The 22668-nt window shown below is 36.7% G+C and overlaps 1 protein-coding gene across 14 annotated transcripts in view; it reads left to right on the forward strand.

Moving 5' to 3' along the window:
- SUPT20H (SPT20 homolog, SAGA complex component) overlaps positions 1-22668 on the forward strand; it is a 33978-nt gene that overhangs the window by 10438 nt on the left and 872 nt on the right. For 6 of the 14 annotated variants that reach the window (XM_061457480.1, XM_061457479.1, XM_061457476.1 and 3 more), the window contains exons 9-22: positions 94-147; positions 961-1100; positions 2320-2476; positions 2555-2611; positions 3166-3237; positions 4153-4310; positions 7490-7522; positions 9454-9571; positions 11497-11605; positions 11817-11975; positions 13724-14036; positions 15094-15248; positions 17787-17842; positions 21454-21559. In XM_061457480.1, the coding sequence (XP_061313464.1) occupies positions 94-147; positions 961-1100; positions 2320-2476; positions 2555-2611; positions 3166-3237; positions 4153-4310; positions 7490-7522; positions 9454-9571; positions 11497-11605; positions 11817-11975; positions 13724-14036; positions 15094-15248; positions 17787-17842; positions 21454-21559 (1687 nt within the window). The other 8 variants (XM_061457485.1, XR_009744151.1, XM_061457483.1 and 5 more) reach the window with 8 other exon arrangements.

Genomic DNA, 22668 nt, shown 5'->3' on the forward strand with positions numbered 1-22668 from the left:
AGTTCCTAGACTGGGTATGAACTGCTATTGAACATATGTTAGGAAATTTATTATTTAGTTGAAAGCTAATTACCATTATGTCTTCTTCCTCAGACTTTAATTTGTGATGTGCATTCTATAACAAGTGACAACCACAAATGGACACAGGTGGGTTAGCAGTTATTGCAAAACTGGTTATATATATTTTTTTTAACTAATTCAGACTGTCAGTGATGTGCATAATGGTGCATGGTACATGTTCCAGAGACATGCCAAATTAACTTGCTAGTAGCATCTTCCCAGAAGATGCCATAGAAAACAAAAGGATTTGCTGAAAGTTCTGTAGAATTGGAGCTTACTGTCATTCTGCATTACCAAAAATTATTGGTTACTTTAACAAGTTTGCCTTACTTAAGTCATCTTCAGCAATCAGCCCCAGAAGAACAGTTAGAGTCTAATGACACAGTTGCTCCTGTAGCATTTTACTATTGATATTGTTACAATAAAGAGAATTCTAACTACAGTTGTACAGTTCTAGTTAGTTAAATGCTGGATAGCATGGTGTACTCAATGTGCTCATTTGTATTTCAGAGCCACAACCGTGCTCAATTCTATTTCAAATTGTAATCTAAAGTCCCAGGTAGATCCTCTTTATGACTGATTGTCAGTCCATCAATATAAATCACTGACAGATAATGGATTTCATTGCCACTAGTGCTGTGTTTAAAACAAACAAACAGAGCATGCTCCCTACTTTTGAAAATAATTTATTTTCCTATTGGAAACCTCACCCAAATTTCTGTAACTCCTAATAATGGTTAGTGATTCTTAACTGTTGACTGTTTATTTTCTTTAGTTGACTATCAACCCATCATTTTTCTAACTTACCTCTAAAATTATGTGCACATAGGTAGATATCATCTTAATTAGTGTAAAAGTCTTCATATTTTTTACATTTATTAATAGCTATATATATTACAGGAGGACAAACTCCTACTTGAAAGCCAGCTTATTTTGGCTACGGCAGAGCCTTTGTGTCTTGATCCTTCAATAGCGGTGACCTGTACTACAAACAGACTCCTGTACAACAAGCAGAAGATGAATACTCGCCCCATGAAACGGTAGCTTTCAGTGCAAAGCATGTTGAGACTTTCTTTGCAATTTTACTGAGTCTTTCAAAGAAAAATAGAAGTAATGCTTTATGTGAAAAGTTTGCTGCTCGTGTGCAATATCTACTTAAATATTAGGAATATGAGGAACAGTCAAGAAATTATGTCTTATTTTTAAGTGCTCTGCATTGTACTGTTTCAGTTAGTAGTAGATGGCGTAATATGCTTATTTTTGTATATCAAAAGAATGTGTATATAATTTTGATAACATAATACCTTATATTGCAGTTTTGATTTTGTCCTTTTTACGTAAATCAGATGTAAACTGAGTCAGATGGCAGCTCAGTAACCTAAAATATATAAATGAATATGTTGTATATAAGTCTCTGATTTGTTAAAAGCTATGTGCAGGTTTAACCCTAAAGCAGGTAATCAGGGGAATTATTTTTATGCTTGACATTCAGGCTAAACAGAAGCGTAGGCATATGAGAATCTTGGAAAATTAAATGTAATGTGGAATTTCCTGTATCTAAAACACTGAAATATTTTCACATTTGTGCATGGTAGGTCACTTTTTTCCACAAAAGCTTGAAATGGTTCACATTTGTTCCACCAAGAGTTGCTTTCAGTCTCTAGAATTAAAATAGTCTGTCAGAATTACTGAAATACTTAAAACTAGAGTTGCATTGAATTGCTGTATTAACATGCAATCAATGGTAATGCCTAAAAAAAGTTAAATAATTACATTGATCGAGCTGTCTTTAAAATTAGAGCTTGATGATCAACAAACATTCCACTAGAGTAACAGCCAAAGGTGTTAAATGAATGTCCAGAACAGCATTAATGTACCAGTGGGTTTGGCATGAGACAAAGAATGGAGGGCAGTTGCTGTGTTTATAACCTTACAGTTATATATAAGTAGCAACCTGTGAAAATATGCAAATATTTTAAGCTTGACAGCTTCAGTGAGTTACTCATTTTGACAGTGTACTTCAATTGTGCATTAAAAAATAACATTATTCTTAGTGCTCAAACACATGAACAGTATGCTAGTGTTCTTAAAAAATTTAAAATCAAGAGTTTGAGTCATACAGTGTAATCCAGAATAACATTTTTAAATTAATATTTCAAACAGTGTAAGTACCATTTCCCTGTATATTTTTGTTTGTACATAGGCTGTGGGGAATTTAATTTTGATGGTTTTGCAAGCTTATCTGTCATTTTACCATAGGTGCTTCAAGAGGTACTCAAGGTCATCTCTGAACAGACAGCAGGAAGTAGCTCACTATTCAACTCCACCTCAGCTCCGGCTACTTGACTACTTGCAGAAGAGAAAGGAGAGGAAAGGAGCCCAGCAGTATGACCTCAAAATTTCTAAAGCTGGAAATGTTAGTGTTCTGAGACATTGGTGGGAGTACTTCTAGCTATTTATTTAAAACACTTAATACTGCTTTTTCATCTTCCAGTGCGTAGATATGTGGAAGCAGAACCCTTGTTACTTGACTGCGCCTTCTGAAGTGGATGTAAGTCCAGTTGTTACCATTATTCATAGCAATTGTATTGAACATTGTAGTATGTGAAGAAGTGACTAAAGAGTATCCAATGTCAAATAAGGACTTTTAAAAAATAGGAGTGACTTTAAGATTTTAAATTATTTTTCTGTACTGTGAGGTCTAAACACAAGCTAAACCACATTGGAATACATTGCAGTTGTAATGTGATAGTTTGGATGGGATAAACAGTGTGAATAAACCATGCAAAACAAATATACCGTTACACATTGCAGGCAGTGATTTAAATCTGTAGTCTTAAGCCAAGTTTCACACTTTCATTAAGTTTAACATAGCAAATGTGGTGTTACAAGATAAATGTAAAGTCCTGAAGGTTCCCCAGTTTGCTTTTTTCTGAATGCACAACACAAAGAGGGGATGCTGTACAAAGTATCACGCTCTCATAGCCTGTTTCTTGCACTCGCTTTTTAAGAATATTACATCAACCACTGTTAAAAAGCTGTGCTAGTTTGACTCTGGCCCAATAAAACTATTCTTTCTTTTCTGGTATCTTAATTTTCTTTAAGGTGGAGAAGTATGCCAAAGTGGAAAAGTCTATCAAGCCTGATGACTCACAACCAACTGTCTGGCCAGCACATGTGAGTAGTTCAGGCCCTTGGCCAAATTTCTCTGTCTCTAGTTAAAATGCCTCCTATTTCAGCAAAATCAGTGTAATGAGGAAATAATCTTCCCTCCCCCAATTCAATCATCCGTGAGTTATATAGACATAGAAAGATTATTACAGCTACTTGTAACTTCGTACAGCGCAATATGCATGTGATTGGTCTTTTAACTTCCTCAGGTTTTCCAGAAATACAAGGAAAAGCAACTTTAATCTTTCAGATAACATGTGCTGTTGCTGCATGGTAAAGAAAGCATAATAATTTACAGAAAACAGAACTCTGATCCAAAAATTACTCAGATACTCAAAGACTGATGGAAAAGAGCTTCAGTTAAAATCAAAATGTTACATTTGTAAAGATTAAGTAATGTTAAATACCTCTTAAAAAACTTTCTGCAATATTTAAGTTGAACCTTAAAGATTTTTTGGCATAAAATATGTGATTTGGTAAGAAGTAGTCGTTTAATATAGTTAGTCATAAATTAATTAATTCTTTGCAATTTCAGAGGCAAGATACTATCTTTATTAATATCATGATGCCTTTGTAGATTAATATTGGCAAAAAGTAGTATGTTCCCATAGACCTTAATATTCAGCATTTTACTTGGAAAATTTTTTTGCATCGTCGTAATTTATATAAAACTGCTTCCGTATATGTTTACTCAGTCTGCCTTGTTTTTGCCATAGTTTGGTATTTGTAAGAGAAGTTAAACTCTTCTCATCCCTTCAGATTTTTTCTGAAACCACTTATATTTTGTATAATGCACTCTTTCTTACAAAGTCTTACTTTCCTATAGAATGCTTCTTACTGTATTGTATAGAACTAGCATATTTTACAGTCTTTTTCTGTTATTACTTGCATAAGACTTACCTGATTATTCTGTCTTTTTAGGAAATAAAAGATGATTATGTGTTTGAATGTGAAGTTGGTAATCAGCTTCAAAAAACAAAACTGACCATTTTTCAGTCTCTTGGCAATCCTTTGTACTACGGTAAAATTCAGACACTCAAAGGTGATGAGGAAAATGACAACCTATCAACTCCGTCACAGTAAGTTACATGTTCTTTTAAACTGTGCTGTGATCTGGTAGATGAAGGAAGACAAACATTTTTTCTTATTTGCAGTCACAAAAGTACTCCAGAGATAGAAATCGAAGAGTTTTGTTTGAAAAATTCAGCTAATGAACAGAACCAAAACAAAACAAAAACTATATTCAAGCAACCGTCATGTCTTAAATGTACTTTCATGTTAAATCTGCAAGTTTTTACATTAATAATACATTATAAAAAACAAAACCAAATAAAAAAAACCAACATCATCAACAAAAAACCAACTCAAATTGTGGAGACACTGTGAGATGTTGTTAGCACTCTTTTACTCATAAATTTGATTGTTGTCAAAATTAGCCTGATGCTGTGAAAACGTAAGACTTGATTGTATTATGTTTACCCTTATGCAGAGAAATTTAGGCTAAATAAAGGATGAAGGAAAACATGAGCTCCTAATAAGCTTCATCATTTTGAATTTTTTTGAGTCTGCTATTGTTGCCTGTGGTTGTACAAAAATTCTCTCTTCTTAGCTCTTTTTGTTGTGTGTACCAGATTCTTTGTATGGAGGAATCTGCAGCAGAATAGGCCCTATTAATTTCAATAAGACAAAGATCAGTAAGCCTGAGCACTTTTTAGTTAATAAAAGTTGGTTTGATTTTCACAATCATAGAATGGTTCTTAAAGCTTATCTAGTTCCAACCGCTCTGCCATGGGCCAGGGACACCTTCCACTAGACCAGGGTGCTCAAAGCCCCGTCCAAGCTGGCCTTGAACACCGCATTGGATAGGGCAGCCATAGCTTCTGCGGGCAACCTGTGCCTCACCACCCTCAGAGGAAAGAACTTCTTCCTAATGTCTAATCTAAATCTACCACCTTCAGTTTAAAGCCATTCCCCCTTCTCCTGTCACTCCAGGCTCTTGTAAAAAGTCCCTCTCCAGCTTTATTGTAGGCCCTTTTTAGGTACTGGAAGGCTGCTATAATGTATCCCCTGAGCCTTCTCTTCTCCTATCTTATTTATTAAAATCTTAAAATCTTCTTAATACTCAGGATGTTTTATCCCCAGACTGAGCTATTTACTATTTGTTTCTATATTCCTGTGGTTTAAGCCCAGCTGGCAACTAAGCACCACACAGCTGCTTGCTCACTCCACCATCATCTGTCTCCCCGGCCTCGCAACACGCCCCCCCGGCAGGAGGGAGAGAATTGGAAAGGTAAAAGTGAGAAAACCCATGGTTTGAGATAGGCAGTTTAATAGGTAAAGCAAAAGCTGCATACACAAGCAAAGCAAGGAATGTTTTCACAACTTCCTACCTGCAGACAGCTGTTTGGCTGTGGTGGTTTAGCCCCAGCTGGCACCTAAGAGCCATGCAGCCACATGTTCACTCCCCATCCTCAGTGAGGTGGGGAGGAGAACTGGGGGGAACGTAAAACCTGTAGGTTGAGATAAGAACAGTTTAATAATTAAAATAAATTATAATAATAAGGCTAATAATAAAAGGGGAAATAATGAAAAGAGTGAGAGAGAAAACAAAAAATGCTATACCAAACAGCAGTGATGCACAATAAAACTGCTCACCAGGTGCCGACTCATACCTAGTCTGACCCGAGCAGCAGTCAGTTCCTTCTGGGTGACTCCCCCCAGTTTATATACTGGGCAGGACCTGCTGTGATGTGGAACATCTCTGGCTAGTTTGGGCCAGATATCCTGTCTCTGCTTCCTCCCGGCTTCTTGTTCTCCTCCTCACTTTTAGAGTATGAGAGACTGAAATGTCCTTAATCAGAGTAAGCGCTACTTAGTAACAACTAAAACATCGGTGGGTTATCAGCATTGTTCCCAGACTGAAACCAAAACATGGCACTGTGCCAGCTACTAGAAAGAAAATTAACTCTACCCCAGCTGAAACCAGGACATTGGGTATCTAGAGGAAAGATGGGCTCCATCATGCATAACAGTTACTTGGGAAAACAAAATGCTGTAACTCCGAAGGCCCCCCACTTCTTTCTTTCCCCAGCTTTATATTCTGAGAATGATGCCATATAGTATGCAATATCCCTTTTGTCAGTTGGGGTCAGCTGTCCTGGCTGTGTCCCATCCCAGCTTCATGTGTACCCCTGAGCTACTCACTGGTGGGGTGAGGTGCAGAAAAGGCCTTGACTCTGTGTAAGCCCTGCTCAGCAGTAACTAAAATATCCTTGAATTAGCAGCGCTTTTCTGCACAAATTGGGAACCTTACCCTGTACCAGCTAGTGTGGAGAAAATTTTCTCCCAGCCAAAACCAGCACACATACTTAGTATTGATATTCCTAGAACAGTAGTGCTAGCTTATAATTGTGTAACAAGGTTGGGAATTAAAAGGATCGGTAGGTGTTAAATGCTTCAGGTTTTTTAGGAAATCACTGCTCTTTCTTTTTAAGATGTTTGGTGTTTGGACTAGGTGATCTCCAGAGGTTCCTTCTAACCCTAACAATTCTGTGATTGCCAGTTGAAGTTCATTAAAATTTGGGTATTTCTTCAGTAGCGAACTGTGTCATGTAAAGTGAAAGGTTCAGAATATGATTTTGTTGTTCTATAAAGTGATTTTTTTTCTTTTTTTGAGATAGAAGGTCTGTGTTTAGAAAAAAAAAAAAAAAATCACTAAAGTAGTAAGTTTGCAAGCCGTAAGTGTTATACAAAAGGGAAAAGCTTATTTAGGAGTTCTGGAAAATCATGAGGAATCAAACTTGGATTAAGTGAAGTCAAGCAATGGAAATGAAATGTTTGTTAGAATGTTAGAAGTCGGGCTGTTTTTGACATGCAGGAGACTTAAGTTCATGTTTCAAGTCTAACATGTTGGTATGTTTATTTATACATAACTTTTCCCTTTTTACAGTAGCAGTTGCCTAGCAGTTACTTCCTTTTTTTTAAGTATAAAATGCAAAACTTCCATTTTCTACCTTTTGTAAATAATTTGCTCTTAGAGGAGACTCTGTGTGTATGCTGTATATGTAACTGTGAAGCCGCTTTTGTAATTCAAGTACTAAATAATAACCCAGCCCATTAAATGGGTACAGTATCTCCTATTTTCAGCAGATCTGAAAGAAGAGCAGCCCTGACATTTGTTTGAAGTTTTGTGGTTATAAAAACTTATTCTTTTAATCCAATTCGTGACTGAAAATGTATTTTATATTTTACGTTTCAGGTTCCTTATTGGTTCCAAGACTGATGCTGAAAGGTTAGTCAATATAGTATGTATAACCGTATGGCTTGATGCCAAATAATTGATTTTGTTCTTACTAGCCGTTATGACTCCTAATGTTATGGTTATGGAAACAGATGCAGAGCAGATGAAGGAAATAAGAGGAATTAATCATCATAAGTAGAATATAGTGTGCAGTTTCTGTATTTAGCAAGCAAGGAAAACCAGAAAAAGCAAATACGTGAATACAGCTTATACCTAAATTTCAAGCATGTTGTTAGCAATTTGCACAATTATTCCTGATTACACAGGTAATAATAAAATTCTGAGAGCAGTTTCATCTTGACATTTTGTATGGTAAATTAGCATTCGTTGAAGTGGTTAATTTGAACTTTTAAGTGTAATCTAAGACTTAAGATGTATACAACTTATTTTTGTGTGTTGTGCATGCCGTGATTCATCTTTCTTAGATAAGCAAGTAACAAAACAGTTTTCCAGTGTATATTAGTTGTAGAATGATTAGGAGTAGCAACTGCCAGGTAACAAGCAGCAAAGTAAGTAGTTCCTTGGATATTCATGCATCACATAGACACACCTGCATTTGTGCATATGAGCACAGAACCTTGAAAAGGCAATCTCTGTTCCACCCCCCCATTTATGTGCCTGGCAGGGAGTCCTTGATTTGGTCAAAAATCAATAATAATGTTCATTTTAATAGATAGTTTTGATAAAGAAACTCTTTGCTTATATTTTCTCCTTCCTCCTTTGTGCTAATAAAGACTTTTGCTGTTTGTGCTGCAAGCTGAACTGGGGGATTGATTGGCTGAAAACTAAAACAATAATACAACAGTTTAGTTTTAACTGGGATTTATCTCCTAATCATGTTTGTTACTGGATTGCACAGATCCTTCTGTCAGGATAAACAGTTGAGTTTCAGGGACTAGGACAAGAAGAAACAGTAGAGGAGGAAGGAGGCAGGACCACCTTTTTGAGCACATGGTGCTTTATTACTCTGACACCACGTTAAGGCAGTCTAAAATCAAATTGCTGAAAAATGTACACTGCAGCCTTTCCTCTGCTGTATGTCTCGGGCCCTTGCTTATGCCTGCATTAGTCACATGTCAGGTACTTGAATCAGTGCTATACCAAAATAAAGTGTAGTTCATAGCATTTAGGTATAAGCTAATGGAACATTCTTGCAATTTGTCACTGAGGTTCAATCTGCCAGAGCATAAGAGACGACAGGTCTTCAGCTTGATCTTTCAAGTACTTAAGGTCGTTTTGTGTATTCTGCTCATGTTTGTGAAACAGTATTCCCTCAGCTTGGTTCTTTCAGATTAGTAGAGAGGTAGTATTTGATTTGGAAGAACAGTATTTTAAACTTGTTTGCCTGATGGTATTTATGCTTATTAGTCTCATAGAATAAGACCTGGCTGCCCTGGTGCTCAAAGAAGAGTGATCACTTCTGCCGAGATAACTGGTTCTTGGATGTACATTCAATGTGGACCTCTCAATTTATCCCTTGCTTTCAGAGTCCTCACCTGACATAGGCCTCAAGTTAAAGGAGGGTTGACTGTTCCACAGGGAGCATTAAGCGGAGAGGACACAGCTTTATAAAAGATACTCAACCCTTGTAAAGGGAATGGGATCCCTATTGACTGACATCCCAAAGAACTGCAGTTGCTTTTGGGAACTGTTCTGTTTTACATATTCCTACAAATATATGTCAGGAAGAGACAATAATTGAAAGAAAACTTGAAACAGAATAAATCTAAGAGAAGTGCACAGGAACATAAAGTAGAAAGATAGATAGATAGATTTTATATATGTGCATCTCTCTATATGTACACTTATGTGTAAAATTTGTAACATATGACTGGGTAACATACACAATTACATTTTTACATATATGTATCTACTTTGAAGTTCAAAGTTGCGAATCTCTTTGTTCTTACTGTTTGTTTCAGAGTGGTGAACCAGTATCAGGAATTAGTACAAAATGAAGCTAAATGTCCTGTGAAAATGTTTCATAATTCGGGTGGATCAGTCAATCTTAGTCATCTTTCTCCAGGGAAGGAAATGGAAGTGAGTTTATCAAGCCATACAATTCTTTCATAATTATTGAGTGTGAGTATATTGAAAAAGTTAGAGGAAAGCACATTCTTTTCATTGTTCAAATGTGCCTTTCAGCCATTTCCCTCCCCACCCCCCAGTGTATGGTATAGGTAGATCCAAGGTTTTGCATTTTCCCATGGTTTATATGAATCTTTCACAGGTCAGTAAGCATAGAACCAGATGGAGTAGCTGAACTTCTTTTACATTTAGAAATTATTAAAATTACTTTCTCTTTGGGGACAAAAACTTTCCTGAAATACTCACCAAAAATCCCAACTCCAAAAACTTTAAAGAACATATGCTTATATGCACACATCCAGTAGGAATTCCTGCATTCCTGGATTGTCATGCCTGTTGGCACTGCCTTCTGTTTCACTTGCTGCTCCTGGCTTTGTTGGTCGGATTCAGTGCTCTAGCAGTGACCTGTATTTAGGGGTCCAACTAGTAAAGGAATTTTGTATCTGTTGGGCTATTTCCTTTGCTATATTTTTCCCCTAAATAACTGCTTTTAAACTGCAACAACATTGATCTGAAAGAGGTAGTCCTTGATGTCAGCCAGAAGAGCAGCATGCAAAGACCAGCAGTTGCAGAAAAAATGTGAGTGTTTCTGCATGTGTGTATACACCTACAGACAAGTGCATGTGCATTTGTATATATATGTATCTGTGTGTATGTATTAAAACCATAGAAGTAACTTGGGGTGGAAGGGTACTTCTAGAAGTCATCTGTCTGGCTGTTCACGCCCTCACCAAAAGCTAGACCAGAGTTACTTAGGTTACTAAGTATTTAATGATCTAGTCCCCTTTTGAATGGGACATTAGTCTTTATTTTCAGAATAAAGAAAGTGGGATATAATAGTAGAAAACTTGTCCCCAGAATTTTCCTTTTTTTTTTTTTTTTTAATAGGCAAGCAATTAGAAACATACAGAGGGAGTGTCTTTCATCCCTGAGAATCAGCAGAAGCTAAGCTCTCCAAAAGGGTTCTGCACAGAGCTGAATGCTCTGATTTGTTACCTTATGCACATCTAATTTAGGCTTCAGCATTGAAATATTCCATTCACTATACTGACAGACTAATTTTCTAGTTTCAGCAGTTTTACTTTTGTTTACAGGATGCCTGCTTTATAGGTAAATATATATGTAGACTAACTGTAAATGTGTTTCACTGTTGAGTCAGTTCATCAAAACACTGTTTTGATGGTGTCATCTTATTGAAATGATGGATTTGGGGTCTGTTGTGAGTGCCACAGAAGTACAGATTTGATTAGCTGAAGTTATTTATGTTCAAACAATCTGATAAGTAGGTCATAAGAACAAACAAAAAGGGAGCACCTTTCCTCTGAAAATGTTAGTGAGGTTCTGATCCCGTAGAAGTCAATGGAAAAATGTGTATTGACTTCCATGCATTCAGAATTTTCCTGAATGTACTTAAATGTACTCTTTGAATCAGGAAATCTGATCCTGTTCTCTAAATACATCTTGGTTGTAAATGGCAGATGTAGAGAGATGGTGAATAAATGAAATTATGTAATTTTTCAAGTAAGACCAAATCGTCCTTTTACTTACAGTGCATCTGTCAGTGTGTGTTTGTGAAAATTACTAGGAAGGATTTCAAAATTGCAGAAACAAGAGAAACTCCTTAATTTTTTTTTTTTTTTTGCTTGGTTTAAATTTTACCTGCATTATCAAGCTGCTTCTTTATGGTAAGCGTTATATCTGAAGAGAGTGTGTCATAGGTTAAGTTTCTAAAATACGTAAGTAAAAATCTGAAAGGTTTGAAGGTAATTTTGTCATGGTTGAGAAGTCTAATACAAATTAATTGAATTGTCTTTTCTGTCAAATATGTGGAAGTTCACATTATTGCTGTGGTAGTGTTAATTTCTCTTTCCTCCTAGCAGCCAGAGAGTATATCAGGCTCTGTTCAGTCTTCAGTATTGGGGAAAGGTGTAAAACACCGACCTCCTCCCATCAAATTACCTTCAAGCTCAGGAAGTAGCTCCTCAGGTAATTACTTATTGACTTGGGCATCTCCTTTTTATGTGTTCTGCCTGTTGTAAAATGACATCATATCCCTTTAGTAATGATTTAATTAAAATCAGTATCTTATCTGTGAAAAAAGCATATTTTTTTTTTTTATTATATTGTTCACAAAATTGTATCCTCAAATTAACATCTACTAACAGAACAATAATGTATTTTAATTATGCTTTTTCAGGTAATATTTTTAGTCCACAACAGTCAAGTGGCCATCTAAAATCCCCAACTCCTCCTCCTCCTTCTAAGCCTCCTGGTCTTTCTCGGAAACAATCTATGGATCTTAATCAAGTTAACATGCTCTCTCCAGCTGCCATGTCACCTGCAAGCTCTTCACAAAGTGAGTCACGACCTAAATTCTCCATTAAATCTTAGGCTTTTGCATAAATGCTTCCTGAGATAAACTACTTAACCTGTGGAATGATGATACTTAAGTGTACAGTGTACCCTAAATTGTATAAGTTGTGCAGGCTTAGGCAGGTCTCTTGTTCACTGTATGTATTTTATGTTTATTGTAACTGTGTTCGTTTTTTCTGTATATATGTATGCACCCTCTGTGTATACGTTTTAATACATTTTATGCAATTAGTGTGATCTCCTCATTTATGAAAGGCTGGTAGATGATGTGATAAAATTCCAAAGTGTAGCTTTTTTTCCTCCAGTGTGAAAACAATATGTTAGGTCAGTTTGCCTTTACATAATTTAAGCATTTTTAAATGTTATAGGAGCTGGTGCAGTTGTATCTCTATGTATGTATATAATCTGATCAGTCCCAAGGTGGTGATACAATAAACAATAAGATGATTTTTTAAAAACACTCCTGCACTGTTTTACAAATCATTGCTGATTGCAAGTGTGGTGGTGATGCTGCTGCTGATAGCACCGTATTCTCAGGTGTTAAAATGTAAATTCCAATAAGTGACATCCTAGTTTAAATATTATTATTAACACTGACAGGATCATTGCAATCATAGCTATAGATCATAAATACCTTTTAAAATATGTATGTGTCTTGAGACATTTCAAGAACAGACTTGTACAATGAGAAATCATAGCTGCATTTTTTCAGGTTTTTATGAATAATTGTATACTGTAAATTCCAGTATTCTGCACAGTATTATAATACACTTTTTGCATTAAATAATTTAAAATCTGCATAGCTCAAAAGGTGTAATTTTTCTGCCTTCTTGTTTTGCACAGAGAAAAAAAGAAAACTTACAAAAGTTTTCTTTTAACATACTGACTCTGTTTTTATGTTAGTGTTACGAATTGTGTAAATCTGCTGCACACAGTTGTTACTTTAAGGCTCTGGTCACACCATTCACATTTATTTCCTTTCTTGCTGCGGGATGTGAAAGCTAAATAAAGCCCAGGAAAAAAAAAAACCAAACCAGAACACCTCAAGCTTTTGGGGTTTTTTGTTTTTCTATTGATAGACTGTGCTTACTGCATCCACAATGAGTATAGCTATACAGTCTACATTTAAGCAGAAGGAATTACGCATTAACTTTTAAAGATGCAGTATTATCCTCTGGTTCTTAAATATTTTTAAAAAATATTTTTATTTGGTCAAAATTTGGCAAATGGAAGTTTAACTGTCTCATGAAACTTAGCTCAACCCCATGATTATTTGCAGTAGTACATGTTCTTTGTTGAATCCGTTGTTTTCCATGATTTGTTTTTAACACAATGCTATTGTGCAGGCAGTGCATATAGGCTATATGTTTAACATTTTAGGACAAAACCATTAATTACGTTAAAATGGTCACTAAGAAACTGTTTTAATTTAAGTATTTCTGAATGGAGTTAGGACTTAATGTGTGATAAAATATGAGAGGCCTTAATTGAGGATACAAAGTGGTGTATGGCTTGAGGAATTAAGCATGGAGAGTGGGTTTTCTGTGTGATTATACCGCATCCTTAACAATGAGTGCCTGCTGCAACACTCGTGTCATGTAGAAATTAACACTTGCAGTCTAAAAAAATGGAACAAATTGTCAGTGCTAAATAACATTCCATTAACCTTATTATACAGAAAGGCTGGCCTTTTATAACAAACTAGCATTTTTTATTTTTCTCAATGAGCAGGGTCTGGAACTCCTAAACCATCTACTCCTACTCCAACCAACACCCCTTCATCGACCCCACACCCTCCTGATGCTCAGAGCACAACTCCTATTACCCCTTCTGCTACCCCTACTCCCCAAGATTCAGGCTTCACCCCTCAGCCCACTTTGTTAACCCCGTTTGCTCAGCAGCAGATGTCTCTGAGCCAGGCACTGCCTGTAATGACCATTCCTCTTTCCACCATGGTAACATCCGTTACTACAGGAACAACATCCACCCAGGTCATGGCAAACCCTGCAGGACTTAACTTCATCAATGTAGTGGGCTCTGTGTGGTAAGTTCTGATGGTTTTTAATTTGCCCTGGGAAGGTTGGTTGTTGGGGTGGGGGGGGTGGAAGTGGTACAAGACTGTCCAGCATCCAGTGGGATAGATATTTTTCAGAATCTGCAATCCAAAAAGATTGTTCACTTTGTAATTATGAAGTCAAAAGCCGTGAGAAACTGTTTGTACTTCTTAAATATAAGGCACCTATTATAAGAATATATTAAGAAAGACTTTGTATTGTTTTCAGCTTTTTGTATGTCTGTAGTTTGATTTTGTAAAACTTAACCTCAGTTTGAGTACTTTCTGAGGTTTTTTTTCTCATGAATTTTAAAACTTTTTTATTAATCCAAGAGGAGATGAAGTATCATAGGTAGACAACTCTAAACTAAAAATGGAAAGAGATTTGGTACTAAAGTGCCTATGAATGAAAGGTAAAAAACAACAAATCTGGTTTCTAAGAATTTGATCAAACATTGAGGTTAAACATTCTTTGATCCTTAAAACTCATTTTGTGGTTTAAAAAAAGAAAAAAACAGTAACTGCTGCTGTCAGAAATACATTGTGTGTTATAATGTGAACTGCTCTTTAGACTAAATAAAATTCTGTGATCAATAGAAGATGGCCAGTATAAGACACATAGTGTTCTTCAGTGCAAGTGTCGGACACTTGAGTTACTCATCCAAAGTGTTCAGCAGTTGATCACTGTTGATTAATTAGAGGTTTTTTTTAATTCAAAAAGAAAACATAAACTTGTTCCTTAACTTTGTCTTATGATAGTTCAGCTACTTTGAAGACTGACAATATTTCAGTATTTCTAGAAGAACCACGTGTGTTTTATTTTTGTACATCATACCAAAGGGGGAAAAAGTGTATATTCTGAGAATATGGGTTTATGTATTGGTTATGCCCTAAGCATAATGATTTTTTTAAGCTGCCTTGATGCCTTATTCATAATCCCATTTACAGCAAACAGTTAAATAATTTGTCATGAGACAGGGCAAAACTTTAGTTACTCAGATTTACTTGTACCACTTGGGTTTCATGCATTGTCTTTCCTCTTCTACAGTGGAGCGCAGACACTGATGAGTGGTTCAAACCCTATGTTGGGGTGCAACACTGGTGCCATAGCCCCTGCAGGTATAAATCTGAGTGGCATTTTACCATCAGGAGGTCTGGTACCAAATGCCTTGCCTGCTGCAATGCATTCTGCCTCTCAAGCAGGTTAGTGTGCGTAAGTTTGTAAGCCACCCTACAGATAGGGACAGTGTGAAAACATATTGTGAGTACAGTGGACAAAAGTGGCCACTGAGTGGCTAGATTGTGTATTTGATGGCTGGAGCTCAGGAGCAACGTGTGTATTTTTGCATTCAAAGTGTAGGCTATGCTTTAGATTCATTTTTGAGGAGCTAGAGTGGGGAAACATACTCTCAACCTGGATTGTTTGGTATGCTCACTAGGAAGTTTGAGATAAATTCCAAATTCATATGCAACTTTGATAATGATGACCGCTAGAAAAAGCGGCATGACTTAGAGGCCTCACTTTTTAAATGTGTGAAGTGTTTTATTCTGTCCTTGGTACAGCTTTATTATTATAGAATCATAGAATGGTTTGGGTTGGAAGGGACCTTAAAGATTACCCATTTCCATCCTCCTGCCATGGGCAGGCACACCTTCCACTAGACTAGATTGTTCAAAGCCCCATCCAACCTGGTCTTGAACACTTCCTAAGATGGGGAATCCACAACTTCTCTGACCAACATGTTCTGATTCTAGTAGGACAATTAATTAGTTCCTTACTGCCTTCAAATATGACTATATAAATCTCTATGCCTTAATATTCATTAAAGCAGGATTTTAAATTTTAGTTTATTCTTTTCTGAACATACAACAAACAAAAACTAATGTATGATTATGAAATCAGTATGATAGAAGAGACTTCAAGATATCCATTGTTTATGCTGAAATAGGGTCAGTCTGTCTAAAACACGCTGAACCAATGTTTGTATAAACTGACTAAAAATGCCTTCACTAAAGATGATTCTGATCTTCCTTGGTGGCTGTTTGGAGTAGTTCATCTACACAAAATGTTTCATTCTAATTACAGTGCATCTCCTTAATAGCAAGTTAAATTATTTTTTTTTCCTCGTATTCCTTGCAGACATTAAAAATAGTTGTTCACCCTTTCTCTTTACCTCCTAAGTATCAAGCGTGCTGTCATATCCCACATTTGTCTTCTCTTTCTGCTAGGTCGTATTTTTCAAACCTTTCATAATCTGTCACTCTCTTCTAGACTGTCCAATTTGCTTACATCCTTCTTAAAATGTGATAACCAAAACTGGACACAAGCCTGAGCTTGGCTGATTTACCACTGTGAAGCACAGCAGAATAAATGCATCTCATCTCTTTCACAACATTCCTGTTAACATTTCCCCAGATGAGGTCTGCCTATTTTTTTATCTATATTTTTTGCAACAGCATTACATTAACATAAGAATGGCATTACTGGTTTAGGCCAGAAATCCATCCAGTTTATATTCTGTCTCTGACAGTTGCCATTATAGGATACTTAGGTGAGAGCTTAAGACGAAGCAGAAGTGTGAAGTGAAATATCCCTTGTATGCAACCTGTTCCTTTTGTGGAAATCCACAGCTTTGAGACATTCTCAGCTGAAGACTATTGACATGGATCTTTGTGCTTAATTATCCCATGCTGAACTTCTAGTCTGTGGATTTATCTGTTCGGTTTTTGAATCCATTTATTTTTTTTGGACTCAACAGCATCTTGTGACAGTGAGTTATTTATAAATGTAAACTGTATGAAAAGATTCTTTTGTGTGTTCTATAGTTTGTGATATGTTTTGGATATGTGTGTGACTTACTGTAACTTCTTATGTCTTTTCTTGCTGTACATACACAAAGCTAGTTACAATTTTGTATTCATTCCTTTGTCTTTTTTTATTCAGTGTTACTGAATTTTGGATCCTTTCTTTAATTCACTAGGATCACCTTTAATTCTGTCCTTTCAAACACTATCAAACTTTATCAGTTTGATGTCAGTTTTTTATATGCTATGCTGTCACCCACGTAACAGATGGAAGCAATGAACTGAGCAAGGTCTGTGGAAGACCTTTTGGGAGTTCTGTTTGACAGACACTATTTTACTGGAGAGTTTGTATCAGTTCTCTACCCACCTCATCACTTACCACACATACATCTTTCTTTAGCATAGCTTTTAAGAGTCCCATGTGGAATAACGCCAAAAGCTCTGGAAGTCAGATATGTCTTGCCAGAAGCCCTTTGACGGGTGGGCAATTGCTAAGATTTTGAGTAGGACTGTTTTCTGTTAGTGATTGGGAAACTGAGAGCCTGTTATTTCATTGAGCCCTTGGACATTTCTGGATTTACTGTACAAACAGTAAAATGTTTTAAAGCCAGAAGAAGAATGACTGAAGAATAACTGCTAATATTCTTCACATTCACCTTTGTGTAAATGCATGAACAGGTTATATGTTAACAGGGTACAGTGTTTAGTAGTGATACACATTTCTTTCTGTTTAGTCAGCTCTGTAAATTTGAATCTGGATAACTATGAACTCATCAGCATTACAGAAAATACAGCATTGTATTAAGTATACAGTAAGCCAGTTTTCCAACTTCCACGTGTTTAGAAATAATCCCAGTGGAAAGGGCTATTAACTGCAATACACAAATGTAGTTAAGTGAAGAGTTCCTACTAATAAAAAGATGTTTTCTTTAACAGGCAGCCCCTTTGGTTTGAAAAATGCATCAAATCTTCGGCCCTTAAATCTTCTACAGGTAATTGATATACTTGGACACTATGATAATGATAATTTCCTATATTTCTTTAGAGACATGTTTAGTACTGCATTGCCCCCCCCCCCCCCATCTTTTTGAAGCCAGTTGATTGGACAAACCATTTACTGCAAATTTTAATACTTATTTAGAATGCTTAGAATAAGCAAGAAAGCTACTTCCATACTAAGTGGAAATCATATTCCTAACTCATAACAAAGCAGCTGGTTCTCAGTAATAATCTAAACATGCTGTTATTTAAATTCAAGAGATTAATCCTAAAATACGATCTTTCATTTTCAAGATTCACCTACACTTTCATTGCAAATCATTCTTTAAACTGAAATTATTATTATTTTTAAAGTACAAAACTGCAGTAGAATCAGAGGTTAAACATATAATGCCTAAAAGCTAAGCTCAGCATGCACAGGTAGGTGCTGTAATTAATAGCTTTAAAGAGCTTCTGGTAATGGAAATAGGAATTCATGTAAGATACGGAGTTTAGAAGGTCTGTAAATGTTTTCTTTCCACTAAGCATCCATACAAGTACAAACATGAGCAGAAGTTCCTTATTATGTCACAGTTCCATTTAAAAGGAGAACAGGGTGTTTCTAGAACCAGGTGGAGATCCTGGATCTTGAAGTCAGCTGCAAATGCAGTTTCAGCATTCCACAAGTGTCGCACCATGCTTTAAAACATTAATACCAGTAAAAGATCAGCTATACTTCCACCTCCCACTCCTGTACTCACTCCAGAAACATGGAAAAGGGCAGGCACAGGAGGCAGTCACGCCAGAGTAGAGCTTTTCTGTAAAACTGAATGTGTGTATTCTGTTTGTGTGATTCCACATTGAAGTACATCCTTTCAAGCTACCTCAGCTACTCATATGAGCCAAGAATAATTTGGCTGAAATCAGTGCAAAAAGCTGGGGAATCAAGACTGTTTCACTGAAGCATTGTTTGGTTGGGTGGTTTTTTTTTGCATTAGACCTTGTAGTTCATTGACTGGAAGCATCTACTAAAATTCAGTGGAATATTCCAAAAGGGAAAACAACATACAGTGCTTTGCTTTTGAAGCCTAATCTTTACATTTTCAGAATGTAAATAATAAAACTCTATTTTCCTGTGAAAATACCTTGCTATAATTTGTATTCTGAGCATAAGTCTTTTTCACAAACAGCAGCAGTTGTAAACTGATTTATTTCAAAGGATTAAAAAAAACAAACCCAAACTTAGAAACAACAAACAAAACCAAAGCCAAACCTCCAAGCAGTACATCATTATCAATATCATGTTTATCCTCATATAGCGAGAAACTCAGCAGTTTGATTGAATTATGCCTTTTGTTTTTAATCCTCAACAGCTTCCAGGTGGTTCACTTACTTTTAACCCACTCCAGCAGCAGCCACTGTCACAGTTTTCTCCACAGCAGCAATCTCAGCAGCCTATAACCTGTAGTCCTCAGCAACAGGGAGACCAGGTGTGTGCTAACAACCCTCAGCCTGGGGTGCGTGGATCAAACAGTTTCTCCTATTCTCCACATCTACACAAATAAATGAGCCTTTACCCAGTAGATCTGAAGCAGAGGGGAGGAAAGTCTTCCTCCAAACCTTTCTCAATCTGCAGAGACTGCAGCAGCTTTGTTGCCGTGGCTGAACTGGGTTATTCTCCGTTACTTATATCCTGTATAAAAGAGCTGTAACGAAACAATTGGCTAAGCACTAGCATAAAGAGAGCCAGCTCACTGTATGAGAGGTGTAAAATCAGCTTGGTGTTGTCCTGTTTATAACTAGCTGATGTAGAGATACATCAGATAAACACATTAAAACCATATTCAGGATAACTATGAAGTACAAATTCTCACACTGCTGTGAGTTGGTGTACAATCCTCACCGCTGTAGTTCAACACAATTGTTTTCTTTGCACCAGAGGAAGTACCAGTTGGCTTTAAAGCTGTCATCTTAGGACACTTGCTACTGCTGCCTCTAAGTAGCATTAAAGGCTTTAATCACTGAAGAAGTCTAAAGTCCTGAAAGAGACTGATCTGCCTGTTCTCAAAATGACAGACTTTGAGTGGTTGGTTCTACCTGTGCCTAAAAACCTTTACCAGCACTAATGCACCAGTATGGGAGAAGTAGCTGCTCTGCTTTTGTGGTCTTTAGCTTTTGTCTTTCCAGATGTGTTTGCCAGACTTCTGTTTGCCAAATAGCCTCTACTGGATACTCTGTTTATCATGATAATTATGTTCATTCTGCTGTAGACTGGTCATAAATGAGATACCTCTTTATAATATTTGTATGGCATATAGTCTTCTGTGTCACAGGCCTTATTCTGGAATGTGGGACAGTTTAATGGGATTTGTTCGCAGAATACAAATGTCAGTTACTATTATGAACTTCTAAAAAGAAATGCAAGTGCATACTATTGGGTTTTATTTTTGAGATATTCAACTTTCAAGAGCATTTAAAAAAAAGCTGATGTGAGCCTAGTTCTTCATGTGGCAGAATGGTTTCCTCCAGAAGAACTATCTCTCTGCGTTGGCTGACTTGCCCTAAGGAACTTCTCTCTTACCACACATTATAGACTAGGACTAGGGTCATGAGCTAAAATGAGCTCATACAAATATTCAATTCCTTAGCTTTCACAAAGGACAAATATGTGTGTGCTTATAGTGCTGTAGTCAAAGTGCTTTGTCGAAAAAACTTATGCCCCAAAAGACTAGCAGTTTTCTGTGCTGCACACAGGATATATATGTTTTCATCTCGTGTTTAGGAGTTTTCTCCAAATGGTGGTTGTGACATTCTAAGTCTTGGTCATCTCCATCAAGATTATGATGTCTTCTTAATGTGTAGTCTTTCGATCAAATTTAATTAGGTCTTAGTGGCATTATTTCATATAGTTATTCTGAAAAACCATTGCAACTCTGGAAATGCACCAGCTCACAAGATTTTATTTTCTGACAGATAAACCATGCAGCTTTCTTGACTTGCATATGTAATACTTTATTTCCCCACTTCCTAATCAGTGCACAATTTAAGTATAGAAGAGGTCATAATTCAGTACCTTTTGACTTAAGTAGATGCTAGGTCAGATTTCACTAATTCCATTTGAGTGATTACTGTGAGAACAATTCTCTTCTGAAAATAAAATTTTAAAAGCAGGATTTGTATTTGTGAATTCAAGGACTGTGTGGCACAATGTGAACATGTGAATGTAAGCTTCAGACTTGGCACATTTTGATTGATGAAGACCTTTGCACATGGATGGTTTCAGGTGTCATCTGAAGACTGGGGTTGGGAGTGGGACAGGATATTGTCATAAGACTACAACCATGAACTGTAGTCTGCTGGCTGTAGGGAAGTTTACAACTACGTGGGATTTCTGCTGGGTGACAGGCATTATAGCATTTCTGCCAAAATGGAGCTGGTTTGGGGCATTCATCATCTGTTTTACTTTAGTAGTGACTACATCATAGCCTGTATCTATACACACTGGAATATGTAGAATTAAATGGTTTTAAGTGGCACTTCAGAAGTTTGCCTTCACACTGGTTTATTTACTTATTCATTGTTACCAAAGTTTGGTAATAAGGATCAAGCTTTTCATTTTTGCTAGGGCTCTGACCAAGGTCCATCTACTCAGGATCAGGCATTATCTGCCCAACAAGCTGCTGTAATAAACCTGACCGGAGTAGGGAATTTTGTGCAACCTCAAGCCACAGGTATGCGCTTGCTGAGCCTCCTTGTGCGGTGAAGTATGTATGTCAGTAAATTCACACTGAGATGAAGTTTGGTCTTAAAGAAGTCTTACGTTACATTAGAACAATTTTCTATTTATTGTCAGCACATGAATTATACAAGAAGTACTTCAAAGCATGCACTTTCCTGCTTTGTTTTGCAGTTAAGTGTAGGAAATTGACATCACATGAACATCACACTTGATACAAAAAGAAAATACAGAGAACTTCCATGCCAGACTTCATTGAAGAACATGTCTTTTAACTGTGTGCTTAACATCCAATATGAGAAACCTCTGTGTCTCCACAAGCACTTCATAATCTAATTATGCTCTAACAGAGCGTGTAGATCATGGTTATTCTGCACTGTTTCCAATTTAACTCTGAAACTAATCCTCTTGATCCCTCTTTTCTATTACACTCTATTCCTGTCTTCCTTCCCTGACCCTGCCAAACTCAACCTGCCCTCTTTGACCTGCCTGCTCTCCCCTTCTCCTTTCTTAGTGTTGTCTCAGCTTGGCTCTGCTGTGAACAGACCTGGGCAAAGCCTTCCTCAGCAGAGACTCCAGCTCTCTTCTGCCTTACAACAGCAACAACAACAAGCCTTGCAGCAGCAGCAGCAACAGATACAAGTAATCCAGCAACTTCACTCTGTTTTAAAAAAAATAATAGATTTAAAAAATACAATTCTCAGCTCCAAACAAAAAAAAAAATACCCAATTTTGACTTTCAAACTAATGTCCTTATGGTCTGGCAAATGAAAAACCCATGAATTTTGCAAACTATCATGGAAGATTTAAAATCTGGTTCTCAGCTTGGAGCACTGAATTTATTTTTATTCATTTAAGCCATCCACCTTCCTGATTTGCTAACATTCAAGGAGTGCTTGTGGCACACACCTAAATGAGCTTATATTGGTCAGTATAAGTTTTGAGCTTAGCACTGCTGTGGTCAGTACATGGAAGTGACAACTCTGGCCAAGCATTCCTTTAGCACTCTGTTGTTCAGCTGCTTTATGAAAAGATAGTAATACTTTTTTTAGCACACAGCCTCCTCTTTGTGATACATGTAGAAAATATGTACAGTGCATAGCC

This window comes from Pezoporus flaviventris, unplaced genomic scaffold, assembly GCF_033815535.1.
Source record: "Pezoporus flaviventris isolate CSIRO_AGI_PZ_B2104156 unplaced genomic scaffold, CSIRO_AGI_Pfla_v1 ptg000025l, whole genome shotgun sequence".
NCBI lineage: Eukaryota > Metazoa > Chordata > Aves > Psittaciformes > Psittacidae > Pezoporus > Pezoporus flaviventris.